We start from the raw sequence: 24,543 nt of genomic DNA on the forward strand, positions 1-24,543 counted from the left end.
GGAAGCAAGGGGTAGCAGCAGCGAGAGAAGATGAAACACCACAGAGGAAGAATCTCTCTCACTCTCTGTCTCTCTTTCCCGCTCTCACCGCCACATTCATCAGTACTGGTTTCAGTTGTACAGCCGTTTTATTGATGCATAACCGTGGCGGATTTAGGTACAGGTGACATGGGCAGGCGCCCTTGGTGGCATCTTGCCAAGGGCGGCACGGGACGCCCACACAAAAAACGTAATGGTGACATTTGCGCGATCGGTTTTCTATCGCTCATTTGCACGTCATGTCAATGATATCATGTCACCGTGTGGGACTGTGGGTCAATTAACCATGTCGGAGTGGGTACCCTGGTTCTAGTTGGTGAGCTACTGCCTGGGAAGGTCTCCCACTCAGAAGTACGAGATGAGGAGGGGGGCGGGGGTAGGTTGACCTCAGGTCCCCACTGGAAGTCAGAGGTAGGGGGAGTGAGGGAATCTATCAAATAGCGCACCTCTAACTCTGTACAGTACTAATGCAATTAGTAAAATCAGTTACACTACGAAAGTATACTAAATAAACCACCATAAATAACCATAGTTTCACAGACATATTGTTGCATTTTTTCTGGTTTGTGCTAAATCGTTAAGAATGAAATAAACCAGTCTGCACACCACCAAGGTGAATTGGTTTAGTCTTGACTATTGGTTAACAGTGTTGGGGGATGGGTAATGGGACGATGTTCAAGTGCCAAATCAACACAAATTTGTTTCTGTTTGTCTTTGTTACTTCTTTTTGATATTTATGCATCTTATTGTTGTAAATATTGTTATATTTATATAGTTTTAAATGTTATGATTATTTATTTGCATTGTTCCAAATGTCTGAATAAAAGTACAGTGCAGAATTGTGTTTTTTTTATTTATTTAGGGGGTGCTGAAGGGGGTTCGCCCATTGAGCCATACAAGCTAGAACCGCCACTGATGCATACAAACCAATGACTGTAAGAAACCCCCAACAGTGCACACTGAGAGACACACACACACATACATACATACTGTGCCCAGAAACACACACAGCAACATGATGTATTGAGAGAGGTGATATATATGTATTGATAAAACATCACGAACAGTAACAAAGGCGGACAAACACCATGAAACAGTGTGTGACTCACAGCCCAGCAGGTAGGACACAATCTAAAAGCATTCATTCTCTCAGACGGTGTTGGCTCCCTGGGGAAGTAACCCACAGCGTTGGGGAAAATTACACAAAATACCTTTTGCTTGCTTTCACAAGAACTGAAAATATCAGTTTCAGGCTGTGATTTACTGATGTTATTGCCATGCCGGCTTGTTCCTTGGTCCTGGACCATCCAGTCAGGCAGGGATCAGGATATGTTTCATAGACACAGGATGCTACTGACAGAATCACTCACACACACTGATAACTGATACGGACACATACACACACTGATGACACTTGTTTATGATTAAATAAAGTTTTCCCATGGAGGGAAGGTTCTTTCTGTTCTGATCTGTGTACCAACCGGCATAAGGTTGCTATATATTTTCAAGAGGTCACTATGACCACTCATAGCAGCACTATAAACACTCATAACACAGTGTGTGTGGGTTCACAGTGCCTGAGGGAGAAGGTTGGTTCATTTTCATCAGCCCATTCATCTGAAGAGTATGCAACAGGTCTTACCGCTTCACTAACCAATCACAGTCCAGCCTTGGTCATCAGTCTTTATCCAATCACAGTCTGGCGGTGACGAGATTGTGAAAACAAAGATAATGGCAGGATGACAGATGAGATGTTGGGTCTCAGCCATACAGTGATGGTGTCAGGGTCATGGACTAAGAGCTCAGGGGTTAGAGGTCAGGGGTCATGGTTGGTGCTGCTCCTGCAAGCTCACTAGTCTGCAGCTGAAGTCCCAGAGGCCGAGCTGGAGCCTGGGGTTGTAGGTGTTTAGTGTTGACATCTCTGTGCGTCCGTTGCTCCAGTAGCCCCCTCTCTCCCCTTCCAGAGACGGAGACAGAGCAGTGTTGAGGACCATAGACACTCCCTGGGACGGGCTCTGGGCACACAACAAACACTGTCAGTATGTTCCACACACACCATCCCATCCTCCAGACATTAACAGTGTCTCCAAGCCAAGCAATGATGTAAAAAATGCAACACATTCTAAAATAACCCCACTAAAATAAACAACCACTGCTTAGTAAGCAAACCATCAAATATTTTACAACTACATTTTCAGATGAAACGTGTGTGTGTGTGTGTGTGTGTGTGTGTGTGTGTGTGTGTGTGTGTGTGTGTGTGTGTGTGTGTGTGTGTGTGTGTGTGTGTGTGTGTGTGTGTGTGTGTGTGTGTGTGTGTGTGTGTGTGTGTGTTTGAGTCATGGGATAATGATTTATGCATTCAGAATTTTCCCTCTTAAGCTTGACAAGTTCTCTTTCTCTGCCTAACTTTGCCTATATACTGACTTAGTGAAATGCCACAAGACACATTTTAAGATACTTATTCTGTAATTAGCATCTTGCATAAATCATTCAGATTTCTTCTGAAAACTTTGACAGTAGTGTCAGTGATGCTCAAGTTAGTTTGGGGAATTATCACTTATGTCCTCTCTTTTTTTTAGATACTGGATTAGTACCGTGTGTACCCTAAAGAGTAGGCGTGTGATGGCTGTCTGTGCAAGACGACCGGGGGGGAAGAGGTGGCGGTAGAGCGACCTGTCGACCATCCCAGGGTCCACTGCACATGAGCTCACTGGGAACCCTCTTCTATTCAGCCTCTGTTGCAGGTGGGACAAAAATAAGAGCAGCGCCAGCTTGGGATGAATAATAATGTCTAAAGAGAGAAAGATGTTGAGAAAAGTGGGAGTGGGAAGAAATAAGGAGAGGTGGAGTGTGTTTATGTGTGTGTGCGTGCGAGTGCGTGTGTGCGCGTGTGCATATGAGTGTCATGTGCAGCAGTAGGCCGCACCTCTTGAATGTCTTGATGAATTGCCTTACTGACAGCAAAGACGCCAAATCCAACTGCTCAAAAACCACTGAGTACAGAAAACACGCACAGAGCAGTCACTTAAATACACTACACACACATATTTATTTATTTATTAGAAATGTTGCAGGATGAAATCTCTTGAGATGCACCATCTAATTTTCAACAGTATATTGAACAGTATATACATATACTGTACACACAAATAGATTGTCCTTTGGGCAGATCATCTGAGCGCACACATAAACACTGACGCACACTCACGCACACTCACGCACACACACCCTTACAAAAAAAAACATGTCAAATAGCTGTTTTCACATGTCGAGCTTAAATTTCACGTGAAACCATATTTTCACATGTATTACATTTTGAGCTCACACGTTAACACCACCATTTCACATATAAGGAGAATAACATGTTTTCACCTCACATGTAAATTGCCGTTTCACGTGTGAGAATCGGATATGCAGTTTCACGTGAAAATCTTTCACATGGGAAAATGTAATTGCAAATCCCATGTGAAAATCAATCACGTGATAAAATCTAATTTGCAGATTCATATGTGAAAAACTTTCACGTGATTGTTTTTCACATGTGAACTTGCAATTCCACATGTGAAAGTGAGATTAACACATGTACAAGTTTCACATGACACTGCAAATTAGATTGTTACATGTGAACTTGCAATTCCACACTTGAAACTGAAAATCACATTTGCAAGAAAACTCCACATTTACTCCAATGTTTGTAAACAAAGTAATGTAAAAAACAAAACAAAACAAAAACGTTATAGCCTAAAAACATGATTAAAACTATAATTTTGATATCATGGCTTGTCAGTACTTGCATCCATAGTGTAGTCTATGGATTTGAGAGTGATTGCATTTCTACAGCCTCATTGTCACGCCCTGGCCATAGAGAGGCTTTTATTCTCTATTTTGGTTAGGCCAGGGTGTGACTAGGGTGGGCATTCTATGTCAATTTTCTATGTTTTGTATTTCTTTGTTTGGCCGTGTGTGGTTCTCAATCAGAGACAGCTTGTCTATCGTTGTCTCTGATTGAGAACCATACTTAGGTAGCTTTTTCCCACCTGTGTTTTGTGGGTAGTTGTTTTCTGTTTTGTGTCTTTCTGCACCAGACAGAACTTTTTTTGTTTTTGTTCTTGTTCATTCTCTTTGTTATTTTGGTTAATCAGTGTTCAGTTCCAATAATAAAGATGAACACGTACCACGCTGCACGTTGGTCCTCCACTCCTTCCAACAGCCGTTACACTCATCCCTCAGCTGTTTACAGAACTGTGGCGGGGATAACACTTTGTTAATGTTTCAATGAAGGATTGCTGCTTTAAACACCTTTAATAGAGTCATAGTGTTATTATATGGTGCAATCCTCCAGCGTGAGTTACTTTTGTGCCATTAATACCAAGCACAACAACTGAAGTCGGGAACAACATTGTTAGTATTGGAAACAAAAATAATGATATTAAAAGCAAAACATAAACCCAATAGTAATGATATGAAAACATGAATGGGAAATCATTAAAAGCGAGAGCCAATTACAGTGGCAAGAAAAAGTATGTAAACCCTTTGGAAATACCAGGATATCTGCATAAATTAGTCATAAAATTTGATCTGATTTTCATCTAGGTCACGAAAATAGACAAACACAGTCTGCTTCAACTAATCACACAAACAATTATACGTTTTCATGTTTTTATTGAACACACCATGTAAACATTCACAGTGCAGGGTGGGAAAAGTATGTGAACCCTTGGATTTAATAACTGGCTGACCCTCCTTTGGCAGCAATAACCTCAACCAAACGTTTTCTGTAGTTGTGGATCAGACCTGCACAAAGGTCAGGGGGAATTTTGGATCATTACTCTTTACAAAACTTTTTCAGTTCAGCAATATTCTTTAGATGTCTGGTGTGATCTGCACTCTTGAGGTCATACCACAGCATCTCAATTGGGTTGAGGTCAGGACTGAATGGGCCACTCCAGAAGGTGTATTTTCTTCTGTTCAAGCCATTCTGTTGTTGATTTACCTCTGTTTTGGGTCATTGTCCTGTTGCATCACCCAGCTTCTGATGAGCTTCAATTGTCAGACAAATAGCCTAACATTCTCCTTCAAAATGTCTTGATAAACTTGGGAATTCATTTTTCCGTCGATGATAGCAAGCTGTCCAGGCCCTGAGGCAGCAAAGCAGCCCCAAACCACGATGTTCCCTCCACCATACTTTACAGTTGGGATGAGGTTTTGGTGTTGCTGTGCTGTGCCTTTTTTTCTCCACACATTGTGTTGTGTGATCCTTCCAAACAACTCAACTGTAGTTTCATCTGTCCACAGCATATTTTGCCAATAGTGCTGTGGAACATCCAGGTGCACTTTTGCAAACTTCAGACGTGCAGCAATGTTTTTTTTGGACAGTAGTGGCTTCTTCCATGGTGTCCTCCCATGAATACCATTCTTGTTTAGTGTTTTATGTATTGTACACTCGTCAACAGAGATGTCAGCATCTTCCAGAGATTTCTTTAAGTCTTTAGCTGACACTCTAGGATTCTTCTTAACCTCATTGAGCATTCTGCGCTGTGCTCTTGCAGTCATCTTTGCAGGACGGCCAATCCTAGGGAGAGTAGCAACATTGCAGAACTTTCTCCATTTACAGACAATTTGTCTTACCATGGACTGATGAACATCAATGCTTTTAGAGATACTTTTGTAAACCTTTCCGGCTTTATGCAAGTCAACAATTCTTAATCTTAGGTCTTCTGAGATCTATTTTGTTCGAGGCATGGTTCACATCAGGCACTGCTTCTTGTGAATAGCAAACTCAAATTTTGTGAGTTTTTTATAGGGCAGGGCAGCTCTAACCAACATCTCCAATCTGGTCTCACTGAATGGACTCCAGACTCCAGGGTTCACATACTTTCCCCAACCTACACTGTGAATGTTTAAATGATGTATTCAATATACACAAGAAAAATACATGAGTTTAAGCACACTGTGTTTGTCTATTGTTGTGACTTAGATAAAGATCAGATCAAATTTGATGGCCAATTTATGCAGAAATCCAGGTAATTCCAAAGGGTTCACATACTTTTTCTTGCCACTGTAATTGTAAAATATTTTTATAATGCAATTATATAAAACGCCTCTCCTTTTCCTGCAATTTCCCCCATCTTTGGTTATGTTACCCTGGCCTTTAATTTCTCTGCCTTTTTATCAGTTGCAAGTTTTTCCACATTAATTCCATCAACATAACACCCTGCATCCCACAAATGGTTTTCATCTGAAGCTAGGCAAGGTCGTGGGGGAAAGACACATGAAAAATGTACATGTGAAACTTCACTAACTTCACTAGTTTTTTTTGTAAGGGAGCGTGCATGCACAAACACACACACGCGCACGCACACACACACACACACACACACACACACACACACACACACACACACACACACACACACACACACACACACACACACACACACACACACACACACACACACACACACACACACACACACACACACACACACACACACACACACACACAAAGGAGCTAGAGGACATTTGGTGAGAAGCTCTTTCCTCACATAATAATAAACCTTCTGTCAGATTGTCATTCAGAAACATGCACGCGCATGCAAGTGCATACACTCCTCCCTACCCCCACCTCATCGCCCCATCGGCACATTGTCATTCAGAGGACAGAGCCAGATGCTGCTCACCTCCCCCACTTCCTCCCCTCCCAACTCACCCCCATCAATCGGAGCACTGTCACGCTGCCCCCCCCCATTCCCTAACACCCCTCAACGCCTGCCTCTTAGTCTTAACAAAGAGAAATCGACCCTGCAACAGTCCCAGCCTGGAAATCCACTTCAATGATGCCCTCTCTACCTCTAACTGATGTGACGCACTGGAGCAGAGGGTCATTCTGTCTTATAACTAGGGAATGATTTCTACCTTTGAAAAGGTGTGTTCACTCTCCAGCCAATCAGTAATATCCAGAGCCACACAAAACCAAACAGGGTTGTGGGGACTGTGACCTTTGGCCTCTCTGTTCTCCTCACGAATCCTCTTCACAGCAGACACACCCTCCCGCTCCTGCTGGCCAGCTAGAGAGAGAAAAGAGGGAAGAGAGGATACTGAGGTATTTAAACTCCTAATTAAACACCCCCAGTAAACACTCAGAGAGATAGAGAGAGAGGGGGAGAGACACACACGCAAAAACATGCACCTGAACTATGTTAGGAATAATACATTCACACAGGTAGGCCTATAGAGTACAGTATGTTGTGTTACTGTAGGCCTACCTATGATAAAGTGTGCCCCCAGGCTGGCCATGTGTCTTGCGGTCTCAAAGCAGATTCCACTGATGCCTCCCGTCACTATACCAACTCTGCCATGTTGTCTGGGCAGCTCTGGAGAAAGGAAGTAAATAAAAGTACAAATGGAATGGAGCAATAAACATGAACGTACTTTGTGAAAATCAATCCCAGAACAACAGCAAAAGGCCTTGTGAAGATACTGGAGGAAACATGTACAAAAGTATCTATATCCAGAGTAAAACGGGTCCTATATCGACATAACCTGAAAGGCCAGTCAGCAAGAAAGAAGCCACTGCTCCAAAACCGCCATATAAAAGCCAGACTACGGTTTGCATCTGCACATGAGGACAAATATCGTACTTTTTGGAGAAATGTCCTCTGGTCTGATGAAACAAAAATAGAACTGTTTGGCCATAATGACCATCGTTATGTTTGGAGGAAAAAGAGGGATGCTTGCAAGCTGAAGAACACCATCCCAACGTGGGTGGCAGCATCATGTTGTGGGGGTGCTTTGCTGCTGGAGGGACTGGTGCACTTCACAAAATAGATGGCATCATGAGGATGGAAAATTATGTGGATATATTGAAGCAACATCTCAAGACTTCAGTCAGGAAGTTAAAGCTTGGTCGCAAATGGGTCTTCCAAATGGATATAGACCCCAAGTTGTGGCAAAATGGCTTAAGGACAACAAAGTCAAGGTATTGGAGTGGCAATCACAAAGGCCTGACATCAATCCCATACAAAATTTGTCGGCAGAACTGACCAAACATGTGCGAGCAAGGAGGCCTACAAACCTGACACCAGCTCTGTCAGGAGGAATTGGCCAAAATTCACCCAACATATTGTGGGAAGCTTGTGAAAGGCTACCCAAAACATTTGACCCAAGTTAAACAATTTAAAGGCAATGCTACCAAATACTAATTGAGTGTATGTAAACTTCTGACCCACTGGGAATGTGATGAAAGAAATAAAAGCTGAAAGAAATAATTCTCTCTACTATTATTCTGACATTTCACATTGTTAAAATAAAGTGGTGATCCTAACTGACCCAAGAAAGGGAATTTTTACTCGGATTAAATGTCAGGAATTGTGAAAAACTGCGTTTAAATGTATTTGGCTAAGGTGTATGTAAACTTCCGACTTCAACTGTACATTTTGGAAGTTAATAGATTGCATTTAGTTAAAAGACAGTATTTGTAATCATAAGATACTATTAACATGTCAATATTATTGGTAACAGAATAAATATCATAAGAATAACTGCAGATTAAATAATGCTTGTAATTGAAAATTGTACACCCAAATCTTGGTTACTGCCCCTAGAATAGAAGTTAGGGTACAAAATCTATTCTATGTTGTGATTCTCACCAAATATGTTGTCTTCTCAGACTATTCAAACCCCACCATCAATAAACAGCTTATGAAGCTCTATTAGCCAATAGATCACATATTGAAAACAAATCATCTGAACTGAAAACTCCACACATATTTTGGAATTTCTATGCATCCTTGACAATTGCTAATCAATATCCAAAAACAGCACACATTTTTTTCTGCGAACCTGCACATGATCTTCTTCTCTCATTTGTGGCACCAATGTGGGGGGTTATGGCAGGGGAAATGGTGTTGCAGTAGTCTAGTGTGTGGTGAGGGTATCAACTGGGGAGCTTTGTGTTCATATTGCCCTAAAAAAGGGAACCGAACTGCGGAATTCAAGCGAACCGAACTCAGACCACCTCTCGAGATGGTGTGTTTGTGTGTGTTTGTGAGTGCATGCTCAGTAGTAGAGTTGGGACAAAATAATTAGAGTGAACCGTGAATTATTCTACAGTACATAATGATATGGTTGGGACAGTAGTTTACAACATGATTGACATGATAGTTTAGTATGTGTGTGACAGGCCTTAACAATTCCCTTTACACAGGGTGCACAATGTGAAGGCTTTAGTTTCAACCCATCTCGAGCAAAATCTTGTCCACCTGAATAGGTGCTGTGCAAGTAGTGTGCAGTTTGAACCCGCTTCAATATGCTTTGTGTTGTAGTCACGATAGACAAATATATACAGTACTAATCAAACATTTGGACAAACCTACTCATTACAAGGTTTTTATTTATTTTTACTATTTTCTACATTGTAAAATAATAGTGAAGAAATCAAAACTATGATAATATCACATATGGAATCATATAGTAACCATAAAAGTGTTAAACAAATCAACATATATTTTATATTTGAGATTCTTCAAAGTAGCCACTATGACATATTCGCACACTCCTGGAATTCTCTCAACCAGCTTCTTGAGGTAGTCACCTGGAATGCATTTCAATTAACAAGTGTGCCTTTTTAAAAGTTAATCTGTGGAATTTCTTTCCTTCTTAGTTAATTTGAGCCAGTCAGTTGTGTTGTGGCAAGGTAGGGTTGGTATCCAGAAGATAGCCCTATTTAGTAAATGACCGAGTCCATATTATGGCAAGAACAGCTCAAATAAGCAAAGAGAAACAACAGTCCATTACTTTAAGACACAAAGGTCACTCAATCTGGCTGGGTAGCCTAGTGGTTAGAGCATTGGACTAGTAACCGGAAGGTTGCAAGTTCAAACCCCCGAGCTGACAAGGTACAAATCTGTTGTTCTGCCCCTGAATAGGCAGTTAACCCACTGTTCCTAAGCCGTCATTGAAAATACAAATTTGTTCTTAACTTACTTGCCTAGTTAAATAAATTACACATTCCAAGAACAGTTGCAAAAACTGTCAAGCGATATGATGAAACTGGCTCTCATGAGGACCGCCACGTGAAAGGAAGAGTTACCTCTGCTGCATAAGATAAGTTCATTTGAGTTACCAGCCTCAGAAATTGCAGCCCAAATAAATGCATCACAGAGTTCAAGTAACAGACACATCTCAACACCAACTGTTCAGAGGAGACTGCGTGAATCAGGCCTCCATGGTCAAATTGCTGCAAAGAAACCACTACTAAAGGACACCAATAAGAAGAAGAGACTGGCTTGGGCCAAGAAACATGAGCTGGTGACACTGATTTATTTAGAATTCAAGGCACACTTAACCAGCCTGGCTACCACAGCATTCTGCAGCGATACACCATCCCATCTGGTTTGTGCTTAGTGGGACTATCATTTGTTTTCAACAGAACAAGGACCCAACACACCTCCAGGCTGTGTAAGGGCTATTTGATCAACAAGGAGAGTGATGGAGTGCTGCATCAGATGAACTGGCCTCCACAATCACCCGACCTTAACCCAATTGAGATGGTTTGGGATGAGTTGGACCACAGAGTGAAGGAAAAGCAGCCAACAAGTGTTCAGCATATGTGGCAACTCCTTCAAACTATTGGAAAAGCATTCCAGGTGAAGCTGGTTGAGAGAATGCCAAGAGTGTGCAAAGCTGTCATCAAGGCAAAGGGTGGCTACTTTGAAGAATATAAAATCAAAAATATATTTGGATTTATTTAACACTTTTTTGGTTACTACATGATTCCATATGTGTTATTTCATAGTTGTGATGTCTTCACTATTATTCTACAATTTAGAAAAAATTAAGAAAAACCCTTGAATGTGTAGGTGTGTCAATTTTCTTTACTGGTACTATATAGTTAAGCAAACTTTTCTATGCATGTTGTTAACCAGCCCCTCAAGAACAAGATCCTAAGTAACAATTGATTGCAGCTCCCTGTGTAAGATTAATATGAGTAACATCACTGCCTGGTATGGCAACTGCTCGGCATCTGACTGTAAATCAAATCAAATCAAATCAAATGTATTTATATAGCCCTTCGTACATCAGCTGATATCTCAAAGTGCTGTACAGAAACCCAGCCTAAAACCCCAAACAGCAAGCAATGCAGGTGTAGAAGCACGGTGGCTAGGAAAAACTCCCTAGAAAGGCCAAAACCTAGGAAGAAACCTAGAGAGGAACCAGGCTATGTGGGGTGGCCAGTCCTCTTCTGGCTGTGCCGGGTGGAGATTATAACAGAACATGGCCAAGATGTTCAAATGTTCATAAATGACCAGCATGGTCGAATAATAATGAGGCAGAACAGTTGAAACTGGAGCAGCAGCACGGCCAGGTGGACTGGGGACAGCAAGGAGTCATCATGTCAGGTAGTCCTGGGGCATGGTCCTAGGGCTCAGGTCCTCCGAGAGAGAGAAAGAAAGAGAGAAGGATAGAATTAGAGAACGCACACTTAGATTCACACAGGACACGGAATAGGACAGGAGAAGTACTCCAGATATAACAATCTGACCCTAGCCCCCCGACACATAAACTGCAGCATAAATACTGGAGGCTGAGACAGGAGGGGTCAGGAGACACAGTGGCCCCATCCGAGGACACCCCCAGACAGGGCCAAACAGGAAGGATATAACCCTGTAAGGTGCTACAGATGTTAATGCGTACGGCCCAAAACATCAATGGGGCCAAGCTTCCTGCCATCCAGTCCTACATACTAGGCGGTGTCAGAGGAAGGCCCAAAGAAATGTCAAAGACTCCAGTCACCTAAGTCATAGACTGTTGAACGATTAATCAAATGGCCACCCGGACTATTTGCATTGACACCCCTCCCATTAGTTTTTACAGTGCCGCTACTCACTGTTTATTATCTAAGCATAGTCACTTTACCCCTACCTACTGTACATGTAAAATTACCTCAACTAACCTGTACCCCGCACATTGATTCGGTACTGGTACCCCCTGCATATAGCCTCATTATTGTTATTCTATTGTGTTACTTGATTACATTTTTTAAATGTTTTATTTTAGATTATTTTGTAAATATTTTCTTAACTCTATTTTATTAAAACGGCATTGTCGGTTAAGTGCTTGTAAGTAAGCATTTCACGGTAAGATCTACCTGTTGTATTCGGCGCATGTGACAAATAAATGTGATTTGATCAATATTGCTACATGTTCTCTTTTTTAATTAAAAAATAATCATTTTTACAAGAAAGGCAGACTCTATCTAACTTTGGCTTTTAGTCCATGTCTGCAATAAACTAGAATTTGAACTGAACGGTTGTTTAATGTCTCTGACTGTCCATTACATTATGTTTTTATATTATTTACGTTCACACAAAGTCTTTCAGATGTATAGGTCTTCAGGTGGCCCTACCAGGCCTTGTGTGGGGAGTGTTGATTACATCAGGAGGTGCTTGACCTGAGATGTTTGGATCTTATTGTTGAGGTGCAGCGTCCACCTCTAGGTTGTGTTCCGCACCCTGCTGGGCATCAGCTGGTGCTCTGTTTACTGGCTCTGTGCCAGGCTCCTCAACAGTGAGGAAATCCTCTATTTCTCTGCTCTTCCTCAGGTGTTTCCTGTTCCTCCTGAAGACTTGTCCCTGTCCTGTCTTCACCTCGTAGGACCTTTGCGCCACAGGTCTGACTACTGTGGCTCTCTGCCACCACTGTTTCTGTCCTGTGAGTGGTTGAACTCTCACCCTGTCATCTTGTTGCAGCACTGTTAGTTCCTTTGCAGAGGTGTCGTAGTACTTTGCCTGTCTCTGCTGTCTTTCTTTGAACTTCTCCTGCTGACAGTTTGTCATCACCGGTCTAAGTAGATTTTCACTCATTACCAGTAGTGTCTTTGTATCTCTCCCCTTGAGCGCCATTGCAGGCCTGCTGCATGTTCCTTGTGATGGGTATTTCTGTGATCCAACATGGGCAGGTATGGGTCAGTGCTCTCTTTCCTTTTGCCATTAGTCTTTTGGCTGTTTTCACAGTCAATTCCACTTTCTCTTTACTTTGCGTGTATTCTGGAGATTGTGTTTTGTGGTTAAAGTTGCAATCCTTGCTGAAAGAGTACTGGGGGCCATTGTCTGAGTAAAGGATGTCAGGTATCCCATAGCGTGCAAAGTGTGTTTTCAGTTTTGGAATGACCTTTTTCGACTGTGTTTTCTCCAAATGGTCCACTTCCCAAAAGTGTGAGAGGTATTTAACTGTGACCATGTAGTCTCTGTCATTGAAGTGGAACAGGTCGATCCCTATTTTCTCCCCAGGGAGCTTTGGTGCTTCGTGTGGCCTAAGCATCTCTTTCTGCTGCTTCACACCCCATGCAGTGCAGGTGTTACATCTCTGTCTCTGTGTTTGTAGTCACAAGATAGGCTGTATAGGTTTTCGTGTTTCGTTTGTTGTTTTGTATATATTATTGTTATTTCATGTGTCGTATATTTCCATTAAAGAACACTAGTAACCAGCACGCCACATTTTGGTCCGCTCCTCTTTCAACAGACGAACGCCGTTACACATTTTGCACACTCAGTTCATCTCTGTTGTGAAAACACATGTCTACTTCAAAGGGTACATGTTCTTTCACTTCAGGCCAACCCTGCAGGATCAACATTTTCAGTGTCTGGAGCTCCTGGTCCAGATCAGTGTCTCTCAGAATGGCCTTTAGTCTCTCGGTTGACACAGGCAGGTCGGGCAGCACCACTTCTCTTCCAGGAACGTATCGGAGACTGACCTCGTAGTTTTGGTGTCTCATGATCATGCGTTGTAGTCTTTTTAGTGTGTTGAGGAGAGGCTTTGTCATGATGCTCTCTAGAGGCTTGTGATCTGACTGCACTTCCACAGTTCGTCCATATGTGAATTTTTGGAACCTCTCCGTGCCAAACACCACTGAAAACAGCTCCTTCTCTATCTGTGCATACCCTTTTTCAGTCTGTCAGGGCTCTGCTGGCATGTACTATTGGTTGTCCTCCCTGCATCAAGGCTGCTCCGAACCCACTGTCTGAAGCATCAGATTCTAGTACAAGATGTTCTGTTGGGTTGTAGCATTTCAGCACAGGGGTCTGTGCAATGGTAACCCTGAATTTCTTGAAAGCCAGCTCGTGTCTCCCTGACCACTCCCACAGTGAGTCCTTATGTGTTAGCTGCAGCAGTGGCTCACAGATCTCTGTGGTGTGGCTGCAGAACTTGGCTAGGTGTACCATGCCCAGGAAGCGCTGCACCCCCTGCACATCTGTAGGCCTAGGCATCTGTCTGATGGCTGTCACTTTTCCTGGGTCCACTTTCAACCCCTCTGATGTTAGCAGGGGACCAATGTAGGGCACTTCCTTCAGCCTGAGCTGCAGCTTCTCCGGATTCAGCTTGATATTGAGCTTCCTGCATCTGTCCAGGAGCATTCTCAGGTTCTTGTCACGGTCTAGAGTTGCTGCTTCATCATTGTCTCCTTCTCCCACAATCAGGATGTCATCTGCAATGATTTTGACTCATGGAAGACCTTACATTGCCTGGTTCAACTTCCTCTGAAAAATGTCTGGGGCTCGATTAATTTCCATTGGCATGCGCAGCCAATTGTAGCGTCCCATGGGAGAAGAGAACGTGGTGAGATAGCTGGATTCATACTCCAGTTCCACATGCCAAAATCAGTTTTTCACATCACAAACAGAGAACACAGGTGCTCTGTTCAGGTCTGGCAGCACATCTTCAATAGTGGGAAGTGGGTAATGGCTCCTCTGGAGCACCTAGAGAGGTTTTAGATCAATATACACTCTTTGCTTTTCAGATGGTTTCTGCACTACAATCAGGCTGCTAATCCAATCTGTGCTTTTTTCAACTGATTTTATCATCCTTCTTTTCTCTAGACCAACACGCTCCTCTTTGGGTGGTTTATATAGTGCTGCTGGCACTCTTCTCTTTGGCAGCTGGACAGGCCTCACTCGCTCATCCATTTCCAGCTTCAGTTTGCCGGGTAAGCAGCCGTCTCCCTGGAATACATCAGCATAATCCTATTTTATTTGCTCTTTAGTCCAGGATCCTGTTGTTTTCTCGATGGCCAGGATGTTGTGATGCTGCACTGTAATCAACTCTACTGTATGGATAGCCTTAATGCCTAGAATGGGCATGTGCACGTTATTGTTGACTACGATGAACTCAACTCTGTAGATTTTCTTATTACGTGGAAAGATTACTTTAAATGTACACTTCCCCAGTGTACTCTTGTTATACATCACCAATACCTGCCTGCAGGGCTATAGGTGACTGTCTTTTGTGAGGTTTGCAGGGATAACATTACAACTAGCACCACAATCTTGCTGAAATCTGACTTACTTTTGTCGACCAGCATGGTTGTTAAGAGAGCTGCATTGGGGTCTGTGGTTTTCTCCTGAACCACATTGATGCTCTCTGACTTTGGCCCTAGTGTGATGCAGAGAACATCCTCACCGCTCTCTGAGTCAGCTGACACATTTTCCATTGCCAGGACTATGTTTCTCTTGCATTTTTGTAAACTGTAGAGATTGTTTTATCACAGAATTGACATTTTTGTCCATATGGAGGGCATTTTTTCATTTTTTCTCATGTGTCTGTCTACAGTATCTGCATTGTATAATGCTCTGTCCATCTGTAGGGTCTCCTCTCCCTCTGTCCCTCTGTAGGGTCTCCTCTCCCTCTCGGTCCCTCTGTAGGGTCTCCTCTCCCTCTGTCCCTCTGTAGGGTCTCCTCTCCCTCTCGGCCCCTCTGTAGGGTCTCCTCTCCCTCTGTCCCTCTGTAGGGTCTCCTCTCCCTCTCGGTCCCTCTGTAGGGTCTCCTCTCCCTCTGTCCCTCTGTAGGGTCTCCTCTCCCTCTCGGCCCCTCTGTAGGGTCTCCTCTCCCTCTCGGGCTCTCTGTGTGTTACTGCATGCACTGCTACAGGGCCCTACACATTTATGACTTTAGCTCTCTGTCTGGACAGTTCTGCAGCTCTTCCAATCGGCATGCATTTCTCTAAGCTGAGATCAGTCTCTCTGAGTAAGTGCTCTCTTAAGTGTGGGTCAAACGTGCCACACACAATCCTGTCCCTGATAAGAGAGTCTGTGATTACTCCAAAGTTGCAGGTGGCCACTAGAGTACTCAATTCAGTGAGATATTTGTCTAAACTCTCATCTTGGCCATGACTGCACATGAACAAATTAGATCTCCCAATTGTTTTCATTTTTCTTGGGATCACAAAATGCATCCAGTGCTGCAATTACTCCTCAACAAAGGGAATGTATTTTGTATAGCCCACACAGCGGGTCTCACAAATCTCTCTGCTTTTTCCCCAATGAAATAATACAGTAGCTTCACTTTGTAGTCCTCAGGTTTTTCTCCCATTGTAAGAGCCATGTACAAATTGAATTCCTCTATTAATCTTTTCTAGGTAAGTGCTAAATTGCAATCAGTTTCAGTTCATTTTCCATAGCAATTTATTTGTGGAATGAAAAGTTAGGTACTTACGAATCTGCTTCTGTCCCATAGCCAGTTAGCTTTAGCATCACTCACGATAGCCAGCTAGCGTTGACGTTCGGCTCGATGACTAGCTTGCAAACGCGTCACTTGTCCAAACTACCGCCTGGGATGTATTCTTCAAATACATGGATGAGATCCAGGTTCCTTTGAGTACCGCTGCCACCATGTTTCAATATGCTCTGTGTTGTCGTCACGACAGACAAAGATATATAGTTAAGCAAACTTTACTATGCATGTTGTTTACCAGCACCTCAAGTACATGAAGACGGTAAGTAACAATTTGTTTCCATTTCAAGTGTAATAACAATATGAGTAACATCAATATTGCTACAGAACCCACTGTTTATGGGGGAATTTTTACTGGGTGATTTGAAAAGTCATAGTCAATCGATCGATAATCTAATCTGAAGCATTAGCTCCAGGTAAATGTTGCAATTCCTGGACCTGTGACCAAAAACGAGCTACATATGGACAGTACCAAAATAAATGATCTAATGACTCTGCCTCCTCGCAGCAAAATCTGCAGAGCTGGGAAGGTTGTATCCCCCATATATATATATATATATATATATATATATATATACAGTGTATATATAACATTATATTAGACACAATATTTTTTTAAATAATTATTTAAATTGATGAATTCTAAAATACTTTACAATTTACATACATAGAGAGAGAGCGTGTGAGTGAGTGAGTGAATGAGTGGGCTTCTAGGTTGAGGGTCAGTGAGGTGGCCCACCCCTCTGTATTGGAAATCGCAACTCACGCATGACTGTGGGATTATTTAGGATGATGGTACAGTATTGTGACAGCTTCGCGGGCGTGTACACACACATTATTGCATACACACACTATCGCATACACACATACACACATGAATACATACACAACCACATTCTCACATAATCACACAAATGAACACGAAACACACACATCCCTTCGGATTGTGATTGTTATTCAGCAATGTGTACTAACAAGAACATAGACAGACTTATCACAGCTCTGTGTTGCTGTGTGTGTGTGTGTGTGTGTGTGTGTGTGTGTGTGTGTGTGTGTGTGTGTGTGTGTGTGTGTGTGTGTGTGTGTGTGTGTGTGTGTGTGTGTGTGTGTGTGTGTGTGTGTTACATGTTGCATAACTCAAAGATAAGTACAGTGGACATGGAGCATGACATGACTCAAGGGTATGTGTGCTATCCAGCACAGGGAATACATTCAGCTTAGCCCAGGTCTAAGAACCTCCAAAGGCTAATGGACCCTTGAAGCCCAGGGCTAAGGGAGGTTTGAAAGTGGAATAACCCGGTGGGGGACAAAATGGCGCCATAGAGAGAACACTGTGTTTCAGCGAGCTCCCGTGGCATTCGTAAATTTATATTTTTACATTAATCTCCTAGCTTGAAAAAGTGGTAGAATTGGCTAAATAAGTTATCCTACAATGAGTCTTGACGGCTATATCACAAGAATCTCCAAAAACATGCCCAACAGAACTACTAAGAAGTCGACCAAAACCACCACCCCTGTGGATGTGCATGAGGAGCTAGCTAACGTTAGCGAAGCTAACACCATTGTGGATCCAGGCATAATGTACCTGGTGATTCAAAAGATGACTGATAACATTACTAAAGTGATCGATGCTAAGATAAGAACGGTCTTGGAAGCAATAGCAGTCCATTCAGCTGAACTACAGAGGGTTGTGAAACGTGTTGTTGAGGCGGAAGGAAGAATTGCTGCAGTGGAAACTTCAACTACATCTATGGACGCTAAGATAAAAGCACTTGAGAAACAGGTGCACAAAATGGCGGAGCACATTGACGACTTGGATAATCGAGGACGCAGATGCAATATTCGTGTTGTGGGACTCCGGGAAAATTCTGAAATTCTGAAATCCTTTGAGGAATGGATCCCTGGCTACCTACAAATTGACACTAAGGCTGGTCGTGTGAAGCTGGACAGAGCCCATCGCTCTCAAGCACCGATACCCGGTCCCAATCAGCGCCCCCGGCTGGTGGTTATAAAGTTCCACAACTTCACCGACAAGCAGCGCGTCATGGATGCGGCTAGAAACATCGGCTCTGATGGTAGTCAACGTAAAAGTCCAAAGGTCTCATTCTTCAATGATTATTCCACTGCGGTTGTAAGAAGACGCAAAGATGAGGCGAAGGCTCGACTCAGGAGAATGAAGATGGACTACGCACTGCTGTACCCGGCCACATTGAAGATTGTGGTCAACGGATCGCCTAAAAAGCTCTACACACCTGAAGAGGCTGCTGCGTTTATTGACTCTCTCGGGTAAATAACTTTAAGCTGCACCTCCGCAGCATTGGATAACTCTGTTTATTTTTAGTTGAATCTGATCATGAAACTGGTGTGAGTCCTCAAGTACTCCGGCTCAGTAATATTTGTATCTTTATTATTTTTATTGCTAAAGTAATAGCCACTATAGCTCAGGCTGAGATATGTGTGAATCCATATTGGTGCCCAGGCTTGTTTTTAGGTGGAAGAGCCTCAATCTTCTTCTATTGATTTCCTTTTCCATACATATAAAGGATGAGGCTATTGAGCGGCAATGCGGACTTAAGAGTCTACATTGGAGAGTTGAAATCCCACTGCATGTTAGCTAGTGGGAAAAACCCCTTTTGGATCTTTACATGTTTAATTTTTGGGTTTAGTATAGTTGGAGTTCAGGGTTCATATCGTTTGTTTATGCTCGGTGAGATAGAGGAGTGTTCAACACATGGAAAAAGGTACCACTCCACTTTTACAGTAGGATCCAGTCTGGATATTGAATGGTCAAGATACAATGGCAGGTAACGGACTGCATGTATGTACATGGAACATTAGAGGGAGCCATAACCCCCCATTAAAAGGAAGAAGGTACTGACTTTTTTGAAAAAAGAAAATATTGATATTGCCCTGTTGCAAGAAACTCATTTGGATGATAAGGAGCACCTGAAATTACAACAAGGGGGGTTTGGTCAAGTGTTTATCTCATCATTTACATCCAGAAGTAGAGGTGTAGCAATTCTGCTGAAAAATAACTTACCACTTAAGGTCTTAAATTGTGTGAAAGATACATTTGGTCGCTTTGTTATAATTAATGGTACTTTACAAGGGCAGAACATTTCCATAATGAATATTTACTTCCCCCCTGCTCACCCCCCTGATTTCCTCACTAAGGTATTTCTAGACTTTTCAGAATTAAACTCGGACACTGCAGTGGTTGGAGGAGATTTTAACTGCTTGTTGAACCGCCTTATTGATAAGTTTCCCAGAGGTATAGCTTCACTCTCTCCTCAAGCTAAGTCACTTAAAGCTATTTGTGGTGATCTGGGGTATGCGGATGTCTGGAGAGCTTTTCATCCCTCCAACAGAAAGTGGAATAACCCCAACTTTAGCCCAGGGTTTAGCCGGACCTACTCCAGATTAGGGTTAGTAGTACCGACTTTTAGATCCCCCCCCAAGACAGCCAGTGTGGCCCTGGGGTTTGGTCTAGTGGTTACTGCCAACACCTTTGGTGTATGGACATCAATATGATCGAGTGTTGGATTGAATCCCCGTCCCACCTCTATTCCCACACACAACCTTCTCTTTCTATTACCTGGCTGCTTCTACTCTCTTCATCCTCTTCAGGGAACACGTGTGAGCCGACCTTTAACCCTGGTTTAGCGTTAATCCTTGGGTTAACAAATGCCTGTGTGCAAGGAGGGTAAACTAGCCCTGCGACAGTTTTAGCCTGGGTTAAAGAGATTGAGAAGGAGGTACCGTCTGTAAGGAAGGAGAAGGAGGGCGAAAGAGAGGGGAGGACAGAGGGAGAAGAAGGAATATCTAACCTCAATGACCTCTTACCCCTGCCATCGACTTGTTACTACTACCCAGTGTATATAGCCAAGTTATCATTACTCATTGTGTTTTTATTCCATGTGTTATTATTTTTCTATTATTAAAAATGTTTTCTCTCTGGATTGTTGGGAATGGCCCATAACTAAGCATTTTACTGTTATTCTACACCTATTGTTTGTGAATGTGTGACAAATACAACTTGATTTGATTTGAAGGGAGTAAAGAAGGAGATGGAGTGACAGAAGGAGAGAGGGGGAGGGAAGGAGAGGAGAGGATAATGACAAGTCACATCACAGGGAACTTGAGCTCATAGCACAGACAAAGAGGAAACCGTGGGGGCCACTTTATACTGACATCTCAAAAAATACTATGAGTCACACACAGTACAGGACTCTGGCTTTACCACTGAATGTTTGATAATAATAATAACTACTGAGTACGAGTATGATGACACAGACGGTTTGTGTGTGTCTAGACAATCTATAGTTGACCATGATAGGTTGACCGGCCTGACTCCTAGAGAAGCAACTTCAGTCACTCGTAGCCCAGTCAGAACACTGTCTATGTGGAAGCTCATCTGTATAAAATAATGGAGCCTGCTCCATGTTGGCTTGATGAACTGTTTTTTTTGTGTAAAAATATTTCAGATTTCACAGACTGTCTCACATACCATAACCTAGTTGTAGTGTTAGTAATCTAAAGACATCTGTTCCCTATACTGTCATCTTCCTGTGTGACACGCACACTTAGTCTCGGCCCATGAAATCTCCACACACACAAGGATGGACCGCTTCACTGACCCTCAACCTAGAAATATATCTTTCTTACATACACACGCACACGCGTGCACACATGCTCACGCACACACACATCCACACACACAGAGAAGGGTGTGTGTTGTGTCCTTGATATGTCCATCAGCCTTATGTTGCTATTCTGGATGGTTTATCTGTTTCTTCCAGGCATGATAGAAGCCGTATTCTGTTAGTCAGTTTATACAGGTTCAGCTGGATCAGAACACTGTCGGACTGTTGATCTATTCATACTTTCTTTAAGTCGGCCTATTATTTAAGTATATGGACAAATACAATGAAACATTTCAAGGGTGTGTGAGGAATTTTCTACAGACACGTTGATTTATGTTGAGCATTGAATGTGCCCAAGAACACAGTGGCCTCCATCATTCTTAAATGGAAGATGTTCGGAACCACCAAGACTCCCCCTAGAGCTGGCCGCCCGGCCAAACTGAGCAATCGGGGGAGAAGGGCCTTGGTCAGGGAGGTGACCAAGAACCCGATGGTCACCCTGACAGAGCTCTAGAGTTCCTCTGTGGAAAGAAACTTCCAGAAGGACAACCATCTCTGCAGCACTCCACCAATTAGGCTTTATGGTAGTGGCCAGATGGAAGCCACTCCTCAGTTAAAGGCACATGACAGCCCCCTTGGAGTTAGCCAAAAGGCACCTAAAGACTCTCAGACCATGATAAACAAGATTCTCTAGTCTGATGAAACTGACTGGGGCAAAGGTTCACCTTCCAACAGGACAACAACCCTAAGCACACAGACAAGACAACACAGGAGTGGCTTCAGGACAAGTCTCTGAATGTCCTCGAGTGGCCCAACCAGAGCCCAGACCTGAACGTGATCGAACATCTCTGGAGAGACCTGTCAATAGATGTGCAGCAAAACTCCCCATCCAACTTGACAGAGCTTGATATGATCTTTCAGATAAGAATGGGAGAATTTCCTCAAATGCAGGTGTGCCAAGCTTGTAGCATCATACCCAAGAAGACTAGGATGCTGTAATCGCTGCCAAAGGTACTTCTCACACACATGCACACAGGCACACTCACTCAGACACACACACTGCCAAGTGGTCGACATGCCTAAAGGTGTATTATGTATTGAATACAACCACGCAACATTGACTCAGCATGGCTATGATGATTAGAGGAATAAATGGCATGCTCACTGCTATTCTTGTAACAAATGTATTTGGGTGCAGGGTTGTAAAGGCATATGATAGAAGAGATTAATCCCACACTGAAAGACAGGTTTTTATTGGGCAGCAACAGTCACAAACGAACGAGTTGGTCAGCGTCAGGGTATAGAGTACCAGCGACAATCATCAAAAGAGTAATGCATGACACAAGAAAAGCTCAGGTAAGAAATTGGATTCAATAGGGTGAAGAACAATCTTGTTTTTTTATCTTCTTGTTTGACCGTGTTAGGCGGCAGGTAGCCTAGTAGTTAAAAGCGTTGAGACAGTAACCGAAAGGTCACTGGTTCTAAACACCGAGCCGACTTTGTGAATGTTGCTCTGAACAAGAGCGTCTGCTAAATGTATCGATGTTAATGCCAATGTCAGATCAATCCACACACACACACACACACACACACACACACACACACACACACACACACACAGCGATGATACATTGGTATCGCCACAGCCCAAACTTGCCCACTGGGACAGCGCTGGTTCCCGCGCAGTGTCATTGCCTGTCCTCGTGCGCTCATCTGGTATTCTAGCCGCTACCTCTCCGCTCAAACTGGAGAAGGTAACAGAACATTCCTGTCGGGGGGACATTGTGTCACCTTAGGCTCTGTGGCCAACCCACATACTGTTATTTTGGGGCATTACAGGCAAGTAAGACCCCAATAAACCAAAACGAAGACACATTTATGCTCCTCGTTTTGTATTGTGAATGGCCAATATATATATATATATATAATATATAGAATTCCCAACTGACCTTCTTGCCAGGTTTCTATCTCCAAAAAGAGATTTTTAGCCTCAAGACATATCTGGTAAATAAGATTATACATACATTTCATAACGGACTGTAACCTGGAGGCGCAACCTGGAACCAGTTTATGCGCGGGACTGTGTCTGTTTCTGTTTCACATGTTCTGACACTACGGAGCCACACACATACACACAAACACAGGAACGTGAAGCAGAGGAGACGCGCTGACTTACCAGGGTGACCCTCTTTCAGACGGGTCTCTATCCACGGTTACGTTTTTTCGGTGGTGTTCCCGGTGTTAATCAGATCAGATACCGTGGTCGCAGTCCACGTCTCTACAGATGTACCAGAGGATCACATAGAGGATGAGGAGGATGGCGAAGATGAACAGAGCTACTAGAATAGCCTTGTTCACTGGAGAGAGAAACGACTGCATGACAGAGCTCATCGGCAGACAGTGTGTGACAGCACTGTATGTGTGTTTGTGGGGGGGGGGGGGGTTCTGTGTGTGTGTTTCCACGCTAAGTGTCTCAATAACACACTTCTCTGCTCTCTGACAGCATTAACTGTTGAGGATGGACGTGCGGAATCCTCACACAATTATTCACACAGTCACCTAAACACCCACACACCCACACACACAAGCAAGCAGCTCGGGCTTCCCAATTCCTGAGAGCAGAAATCCAGAAATCCACCAGAAGTCCGCTCTTTTACATAGTCGCTATGAACATAGACGTTATGAATCGGCTGTCTCTGTCTATTAAACAAAACGGTATCTCCATGTAGGAAATGCACAGTCAACAATACTGAGGAATCCAACAATGAACATAGTGATGGATAAAGACTAAATAATACATCTAAAATCAATCAGAACACATTTGAATTCGGAGGATCTCCAAGTTGCGAGCGGTTGCTGTTTGCTGCGCTCTGTTTGCAAGTCGCGAAGGAAACTAGTTGATTAGTATTCCTATCCTCTCCGTGAGGCGTGCATGTGGTGAACTCGGTTAAAAGTGCCCGAGGGCGACCAGCAGGCAGCACACGCTGTGAGGGGCTTGGTAATAATGATAATAATAACACGGTCCTGTCTTGACTCGAGGCTATAGAAATCGCTGTGCCTAATATATGCTCTGTGAGTAGCTAGTAACATAACAGGGTTTTATGTTTATCATATTGTATTTTAACAGATCGTACAGCTAGGATACTTTTTTTCATGATAGCAACAACATTCGTTCAGTTGAACATGATTAATATTTATTTCAGAGAGCTATGTAAAATCATTAGTATAGGCCTATATTTATAGATGAATTTTTCGGTCATCAACATTAGCCTATTCATTTCATTGGAACAATTCGGATAAGCTGATTTAAAAAATATATATATATATTTTACTAGGCAAGTGAGTTAAGAACAAA

General features: G+C 43.0%; 1 protein-coding gene across 2 annotated transcripts; it reads right to left on the reverse strand.

Annotated features, from left to right (window-relative positions):
• Nucleotides 1–925: 925 nt before the first annotated feature.
• Nucleotides 926–23,612, reverse strand: LOC127931278 (dehydrogenase/reductase SDR family member on chromosome X-like). Of its 2 annotated transcripts, XR_008140595.1 has the most exons (6): nucleotides 23,365–23,612; nucleotides 7,305–7,412; nucleotides 6,955–7,106; nucleotides 4,215–4,281; nucleotides 2,643–2,774; nucleotides 926–2,054 (listed from the first exon to the last, which is right to left on the reverse strand). XR_008140595.1 is itself a non-coding variant. In XM_052523317.1 (5 exons), the coding sequence occupies exons 2-5, from the start codon at nucleotides 7,333–7,335 to the stop codon at nucleotides 1,863–1,865; spliced, it is 507 nt and encodes a 168-aa protein (XP_052379277.1). In that variant the 5' UTR covers nucleotides 7,336–7,412; nucleotides 23,365–23,612; the 3' UTR covers nucleotides 926–1,862. The 2 variants fall into 2 exon arrangements, 1 of the variants encoding a protein (XP_052379277.1); XM_052523317.1 differs by lacking the exon at nucleotides 4,215–4,281.
• Nucleotides 23,613–24,543: the final 931 nt, after the last annotated feature.

The sequence above is a fragment of the Oncorhynchus keta genome, chromosome 7 (assembly GCF_023373465.1).
Source record: "Oncorhynchus keta strain PuntledgeMale-10-30-2019 chromosome 7, Oket_V2, whole genome shotgun sequence".
In the NCBI taxonomy this organism is placed as follows: Eukaryota; Metazoa; Chordata; class Actinopteri; order Salmoniformes; family Salmonidae; genus Oncorhynchus; species Oncorhynchus keta.

What these genes read in the sequence shown, in the direction of transcription:
- LOC127931278 (XM_052523317.1), bottom strand. Translation starts at nt 7,335, where the DNA reads ATGGCCAGCCTGGGGGCACACTTTATCATAG. An exon ending in GGGGGCACACTTTATCATAG is followed by an intron (nt 7,107 to 7,304) that starts GTAGGCCTACAG and finishes TTCTCTCTCTAG; the next exon opens with CTGGCCAGCAGGAGCGGGAG. An exon ending in GTGAACACACCTTTTCAAAG is followed by an intron (nt 2,775 to 6,954) that starts GTAGAAATCATT and finishes CACCTGCAACAG; the next exon opens with AGGCTGAATAGAAGAGGGTT.